Here is a 7,578-nt window from a genome sequence, read left to right on the forward strand (position 1 = left end):
CCGGCGTGCCCGGCTCTTGTGGGCATCGGTGAAAGGAGCTGGAGGCAGAGGGGCCTGGGCACGCCGCGGATGCTGGCACCGGGGACCCCGGCCTGGTCTGAGACCAGCCATGAGAGGGGTGAGGGTCTGTCCATCCCTGGGGGGTCGGGGGGGGGATGCCTCCAGCCTGTCTGCCTGCGTGTACGTCCGTCTGTCTGGTCCTGTACACCGTATAGTTTCATAGTTTCATAGTTTTAGGGTCGGAAGGGACCGAATAGATCTTCTAGCCCGACCCCCCGCCAGGGCGGGAGAACAACAAAAGAACCCTAAACAAAAAACAGGACTCAAATGAGTCCAGCCAGGTAGGTATCCAGCCTCTTCTTAAAGATCCCCAGGGTAGGGGCCAGCACCACCTCCCTTGGAAGTTGGTTCCAGCTCCTAGCCGCCCTAACTGTGAAGTAGTTTTTTCGGATGTTTTTATCTATCTGTCCATCCATTCATCTGCCCATCTGTCCGTCCATCTCCATGCACTGTCAGTATCTATCTATCCCCATACACTGTACGATGTGTCTGTCTATCTCCACCCAGCCCCACATCCATCCCCATACATTTCTCCATCCATCCTCCCACCCCCCTGTCCCCAGCCACTGGTGTAAGTACACGTGTGCCCATCTGTGGGTCTCTCTGTCCATCCACGCCCATGCACACCCCCGTCGGGCCAGGCCCAGTGGCTGCAGTAGGCTCCGCTGCTGCCCCCCGCCCTGTCCAGAAGCTCTTGGGGGATTAGGTTAGGGCTGTAATGTGATTCTTGCCAGGAAATGTCTGGCCTGAGAGCAGCAGCCGGAGCTGGGCAGCCCAAGGTAAATTTGCCAGCGGTCCCCAGCTGATAAGGGCCCCACTGCTTCCTCCCCCGGAGGAGGGGGGGCGTGGGGAGGGGCAGGGAGGCTGATGGTGGGGAGGGGAGGCTGCGTTCAGCTCTGGGTTTGGGAAACGGGGGCACCAGGGGAATCAGGGGGACTGGGCCATGGGGGTCCTGGGACATGGGAGGGAGGTACGGAGCCTGGGCATTGGCCGTGGTGGAATGGCCGGACTTGGGACACCTGGATTCTGTTGCTGGACAAGTCCTGCCTCCTGTTGTGCCTCAGTTTCCCTTTTGCCCCTTCCCTGCTGAGCTGCTCAGTGCTGGGCAGAGTGGGTTCACTGGTAGAAGGGCTCGATCTCCAGATCTGGGCAGAGTGGGTTTAGCACGGGGCTCCCAGCTTCTGTCCCCAGCTCTGTGCCCTTGGCACGGTCCCTGGTTTCCCCGTCTCCCTGAGCCGAGCCCCTTTGTACCCCGCTGCACATCAGAGGTGGCGGGGTGGACCCAGCAGGGTAGCCACCTCCTGGCAGAGCCGGGCAGGGCTCTGGTGCCAGGCTGCCCGGACCTCGCACAGTTTCTGTCGCAAGTGGGACTTCGGGAGCTGCACGCTGCCCCGGCTCCACGGCTGTACCAGGCCTGGGGCTGCTCTTCCTGGGCTGATGCAGCGATAGAGGCGCCTCCACAGAAATGCAAAAGGCCATTGTCTGGCTGGAGCCAGGTTGCTGGGGGGGGGGCTGGGCTTCTGGGGACTGTTTGCTCTCCCTCCAGGAGCAGGGAGCTGGTGGACGCAGGGACATCAGGTGATGGCTCCAGGCAGGCTGCTCCCTTGGCCCCCCAGCCCCACTGCATGCCCGTCATGGGGAGCATGGTGTTGGAGGGGCAGACAGGCCCCGCTCTGGCACTCGGGGCTGGCCCCCACAGAGAGAGGCAGCATCCGGCTGGACATAAAACCCAGGAGTCCTGACGCTGCCAGCCGGGAGCCCCTGCCCCACAGGCCCTGCTTTACCCACTAGGAAACTTGCTGGAGGGTGGCCCAGGGGTCCTGGCATCGACCCCAAGGCCAGCACTGGCATGAGACCCCAGGCATCCGGGTTGTGGGGCCACGCTTCCCCAGTTCTGGGAGAGGAACCCAGGTTTCCTGGTTGCCTGCCCCAAGCAGCACCAGGGACTTGTGTTTTGCCTTGCACTGGGGGAGCTGGCACCCCTGCCCCCAACCCTGCCTTGGCAGGGCATCAAAGGGCTGGGGGCTGGTGGGAGGGAGGTGGGTGATGGCCTGCTTGGGGATGGGGGGGCTCCCACAGCTGGTTCTGGGCATAGATTTATTTCCTCCCACCTGTTGCTGGGTCGGGGTTATCACAGTTAATTATGCTGCAGCCACTGTGCCTGTGTGGGAGAGAGATGGGGGGATGAGAGCCCGGCGGTGGGGGGCAGCTGGCTGGGGGGAGCTGAGTGGAGGGGCCTGTGTTGCTTTGTGTGTCCATGTGTGCCACATGCTCCCCCCAGACCCGGGCCTGCTCCAGGCAGGAAGGAAGGAGGTTGTAAAATGCTTCGGGAAGGCCGGGGCGGGCAAGGGCTGAGCAGGGTCTGGTGGGGGTCAGCGTGGGGGGGAGCATCTCAGCCCCAGGGCAACTCCCAGCCAGACACAGCCCAGCGTCGCCCTGCTTGGTGACATGAACCCCAGGACCCAGACAGACCTGAGCCACGGGCACAGGGACACACACGTCCAGCCGTGCATGTGACACGTGCACACACCCATGCGCCCACACACACATGCACCCCCCCACACACACGCTCTCAGAAGTGCCCTCACAGTTGTGCACCTCCACACACACAGAGTCTTGCAAACAGACTAAGCAATAGGCACATCCAGCCATGCGTTTCCACCCCCACTTGGTCCTCCCAGCATTTTTTTTCCCCCAGCAGCCCCTGGGGTGTGGGGGTGGGTGGACTGCAGGTAAATAAAGCCAGGGTGGGAGATCTAATCACTGCACCTCCCTGCCTTGTCTGTCCTCATCTCTCCCATCCCATTGTTTTATCTCAAAGACCTGCAGAGGGTTAAAATTCATGAGCTTCTAATTGCCCCCTCCCTGTCCCTGCTGGGGCTGGAGTCCTGGGGGGAGGGGGGCTGAGCAGCTCCCAGTATCTCTCTCTCACTCTTTCTCTCTCACACACACACACACACACACACACGCACGCACGTACGCAGGCGCGCGGAGCAGCTCCCCGGGGACACTCGGATTGTGGGGTGCACACACACACACATTGGTTCCCCGGGGACACATGGATTGTGGAGTGTTGCTTGTGCGTGCACACACGTATGCACAGCAGTTCCCCGGGGGCACACAGATTGCAGGGTGTCACCCCGCGCTGCCTGTGCCTTTGCTCCGATGCAGGTGTGTTGGTTGGGCAGGGAGGAGATGCGAGGGTTGCTGCCAGGTGTGAACCCCGCTGGTCTCGGGGGCTCAGGAGCAGCAAGGAGCTCGGGGGAGAGGGGATGGGGTCTGCGCCTGGGGGGCTACAGGGGTTGGGGCGTGCCAGGCGTGGTCACCAGGAGGTGCCGTTCCCTGTAGCCTGGTCACAGAGGGAGAGATTGATGCCACATGCTTAGTGATGGAGATTCGAGGGGCGCTGTAGCAAGCAGCATGGCCAGCACGCGTCTTGCTTTGCTTTGCTGAAGGCTCCTCAAGGCAGAGCACTGGGCTCAGGGCTGGGGACGGGTCACCTCTGCGCCATTTGTGACCACCCCTGTCCCAGGTTTGAGACCCAGTCCTGGGGTCTCCTGAGCAGGAAGATGATCTCACCCCTATCAGGATGTGCCAAAGGCATGTGCAGATCAGCCTGTGGCTGTGCCAGGTGCTGACCAGGCTCTGGTGACACGTGTGTGGCAGGAGGCGCCGTGTTGCTGGCTCCCATCCTGCACAGCCAAGCTAAGGGTGCCCAGAGCAGACACAGGCTTACGTGCACCCCAGAGCGTTGAGTGGCTCCCAACTGAGCGGGCTCCTCTCTCTGCACCCTGGTGCACGTGTTTCTCGGCTGTTGGCTGCTTGACACCACAGAGCAGCCCTGCCCTCGGGAGCGTGGGGGCAGGGGGAAACTGAGGCACCCTGTAGGAAATGACTTGGTGAGGGTTGCCCAGTGCAGCTTCTGATCTGGGTCCTGCTCTGCTTACCCTGAGCCTCTCCCTTTGAGGGTGGACAGTTCCCTGGGGAGGCGCCTGAGGCTGAGGGTGCAGCTTGGGGGCCGCATAGGAGCCAAACAGCAGCAGGGCCTGAGCTCAGATCCTCTCCCACGCTGCACAGGGGAATCCCCTTCCCTGGCTGCCAGTATGGGGGCTAGGACACATAGTGGAGCAGTTTCGCTCTCAGGCAGCAGAGGGCAGCAGTGCTGGGCTGGGACGGCTCCCACTGGCCCCAGGGCCTGATGCTCAGCCCTGTGTCTTCCACAGCGGTGGAGACGCAGAGCACGAGCTCGGAGGAGATGGTGCCCAGCTCGCCCTCGCCGCCCCCGCCCCCCCGGGTCTACAAGCCCTGCTTCGTCTGCAACGACAAGTCTTCGGGCTACCACTACGGTGTCAGCTCCTGCGAGGGCTGTAAGGTGAGCGCACATGTGCATGCGCACGCATGTGCACACATAAGCATGCATGCACACGGTGCTCCCAAGGGGCCAGGGACCTGCTAGCTGCCCCCACCGAGGAGAGGGGAGACCAGGGCAGGCAGGGTCAAGACAAGCATAGAGAGCCCCTGGGCCCTCCCGATGCCTTCCCTACCCCCAGTTCAGGCCCCCCATGTACCCCAGGCATGGACCACCCCTTGCGCCCAGGGTTATGCAGTCAGGCTGGGGAGTGGGGGGACGATCCTGGGTCCTGGAGTGCCAGGGCAGGGCCAAGACTCAGGGCAGGAGAGAGCCCGTGATCGGTCGGGGCTGCAGGGTGGGGGTGAGGTCGGTGCCTGCCTGGGGCGCTGGGCCCTGCTCACTTCCACACTCCCCACAGGGCTTCTTCCGCCGCAGCATCCAGAAGAACATGGTGTACACGTGTCACCGGGACAAGAACTGCCAGATCAACAAGGTGACGCGGAACCGGTGCCAGTACTGCCGGCTGCAGAAGTGCTTCGAGGTCGGCATGTCCAAGGAAGGTGAGCCCGGGCAGGGGGGGCTCACGGGCCCCCTGCACGCTCCTGTCCCTCTGTGGCTGATTCTGGGGTGCGGCTGGGTCCCGCGTCCCAGCTGAGCGCGCAGATGGGACCGGCGGTCTGCTTGGCCGGCAGGGCACGGCTCAGCTGTGGGGTCAGACTGTGTCTTAGTTGCCTGGGCCCAGTTGTCGCGGCCCCAGCCTCTGCTGCTGGGCTGGTCTCGGACTTGCTAAATGTGGCGCCTACGCTGGGACGTGCTGGCACGCACTGCCAACATGTGTGGCCATGGGCACGTGTGGGCAGACCAGCCCTGGGGCACCAGAGCCGTGGGGAACTTGGACCTTGATCCCAGCGGGGCAGGACATGGGGTCCGGCTCGTGTTGCTCTCCGAGGGCTGTCAGCGGCTGGCAGGGAGATGGAGTGCCTCTCCGTGCTGTTGCTTTTACTCCCCCCGGCGAGGGCTTGTCCCCGTGCCCGTTAGGGCAGGCCCCCCATTCATCACCGTCTCCTTAAGAGCCCCTAATTAGCCGTGTCTGTGTCTGCTGAGATTGATTTCCGGGCGCCTGTCACTTTAAGAGTGGAAGGGAGGGGGGATTATGGGATGCAGGGAGACCTGTTGCCTAGGAGACAGGAAGCAGGGGGTGTTAGGGGGGGTTTCGGGGTGCCCCCCTATGGGCCCTGCAGCAGGGGAGGGGGTGCTGGAGCTGTGGGGAGCTCTCCTGGCCCCCTCCCCAATGGGATGGAGGATGGGGTAGGGGGGTCTCCCAGATCCGCAGCCCCTGCCCCGGGGCTGAACAGGGTGGGGTGCCAGCTGCCCCTGTGCTGGAGGGGGTTCCCACCCCCCCCCCAGCCCTGTGCCGGGGCGGCTATAAGTGGATATCCTGCCGCTGGCGCATCCTGTTGGCAGCTCCCGCCTGGTGCAGTCAGGTTAGCAGGAAGTGCAGCCAGGCAAGCGCCGCGGGGGGGCAGCACGTGTGCGGGGGGCTGCTGAGCTGGGTCTGGTCTGGGGGGCACATGCTCCCCTGTCTTGTGCAGGCCTCGGGCAGCGCTTCCTCCCCTCGCCCCCCAGCCCAGCTCCCCCGGGCACTTGGGGGCAAAGGCGGGGGGGGGGGTGCATTTTGGTCCCCCTCCTGCCCCAAGGGAACCCAGGTATCCGGTCTGGGCAGAGCCCTAGGGAGGAGGAAGCTGGGAGCGCATCCTCTCCAGCCCCCCAGCACCAGCAGCCAATTGCCCTGGGGTTTTCCCCGGCAGGCAGCCAATCTGGGGCCGTGCTCCCAGCTGGCAGGTGCCCGCGCAGGTGCCAGTGCATGCCTGCGGCACACACCTGGGTGCAAGGGGGGGAGCGGTGGGGTCCATGCCCTGGCTGGGGGGCAGAGAGGGGTGGGCGGCTGGCTGGGCCGTGCCCCCCTGGCTGTGGCGCTATCCAGCTGCCTTGTCCTCAGCTTCCTGTTTTCCTGCGGCGGAGAGCAGAAATCTCGGTGGTTTCCAAGCTGGGGCGGAGGGGGGAGGGAGCCCGATGCCTCTCCGGCACAGCTGATACCAGGCTGCCCCTGTGCTGCCTGGTGGCCAACGCTGCCACCAAACCACCTGCCCCTCAGTGCCACATCAGCAGGAGAGGTCTCCAGGGGAGGGCTAGCCTGGTATGACCCGGCTGGGGGGTGCCAGGCTGCTGCCCCGGGAAGCCCAGCTATGTAGGCAACCTTTCACAGAGCCCAGGGGAGGTGGGGAAACCGAGGCACGGCGCCACCCTCAACTGGGGTGTGGCTCGGGGTCTCAGTTCAGGCCACGTGGCTGCCCTGCGTGCTGACCCCCACCCCTCGCCTGCTCTGCCCCCCAGCCGTGAGGAACGACCGGAACAAGAAGAAGAAGGAGGTGAAGGAGGAAGCAGTGGGGGACAGCTACGAGCTGACGCCCGAGCTGGAGGAGCTGATCCAGAAGGTCAGCAAGGCGCACCAGGAGACCTTCCCCTCGCTGTGCCAGCTGGGCAAGTACACCACGGTGAGAGCCCCTCCTCGAGCCTGGGTTGCACGTGTTGGGCTGCTCACTGCTGTCGCGAGCGGAGGAGCGGAAGCCGTGCTCAGCCCGGCTGGGGGATGCGGGAGGTGCCCAGACACAGCTGCAGTGCTGCAAGCCGGGCGCCAGGTGGCACCTGGTGTGCTCCCAGCAGGACGCCTGGGTTCCTTGGACACCCGGGTTTCCTTCCCCAGCCTGTGAAATGGGTGCAGAAGCCCCCAGCCCCTCTCGGGGCACCGCTCGGCCTCAACCCCTTCCCCTCACGCAGAACTCGAGCGCTGACCACCGGGTGCAGCTGGACCTGGGGCTGTGGGACAAGTTCAGCGAGCTGGCCACCAAGTGCATCATCAAGATCGTGGAGTTCGCCAAGCGCCTGCCCGGCTTTACCTCGCTCAGCATCGCCGACCAGATCACTCTGCTCAAAGCCGCCTGCCTGGACATCCTGGTGAGGGGCAGGGGGCAGCCGGGAGGGGGCCGTGGCAAGGAGGGGGCTGTGCAGGGCTGACCCCTGCCCGCTCTCCCAGATGCTGCGGATCTGCACGCGCTACACGCCGGAGCAGGACACCATGACTTTCTCAGATGGGCTGACGCTGAACC

At 64.4% G+C, this 7,578-nt stretch overlaps 1 protein-coding gene across 1 annotated transcript in view; it reads left to right on the plus strand.

Annotated features, from left to right (window-relative positions):
• Positions 1-7,578, plus strand: part of RARG (retinoic acid receptor gamma) — a 21,298-nt gene that overhangs the window by 12,245 nt on the left and 1,475 nt on the right. Inside the window, 5 exon segments of the mRNA XM_025212283.1 lie at positions 4,284-4,432; positions 4,830-4,971; positions 6,806-6,966; positions 7,250-7,426; positions 7,506-7,577. Coding sequence (XP_025068068.1) covers positions 4,316-4,432; positions 4,830-4,971; positions 6,806-6,966; positions 7,250-7,426; positions 7,506-7,577 — 669 coding nt within the window. The 5' untranslated portion in view covers positions 4,284-4,315.

The sequence above is a fragment of the Alligator sinensis genome, unplaced genomic scaffold (genome assembly GCF_000455745.1).
Source record: "Alligator sinensis unplaced genomic scaffold, ASM45574v1 scaffold1542_1, whole genome shotgun sequence".
Taxonomy (NCBI): domain Eukaryota; kingdom Metazoa; phylum Chordata; order Crocodylia; family Alligatoridae; genus Alligator; species Alligator sinensis.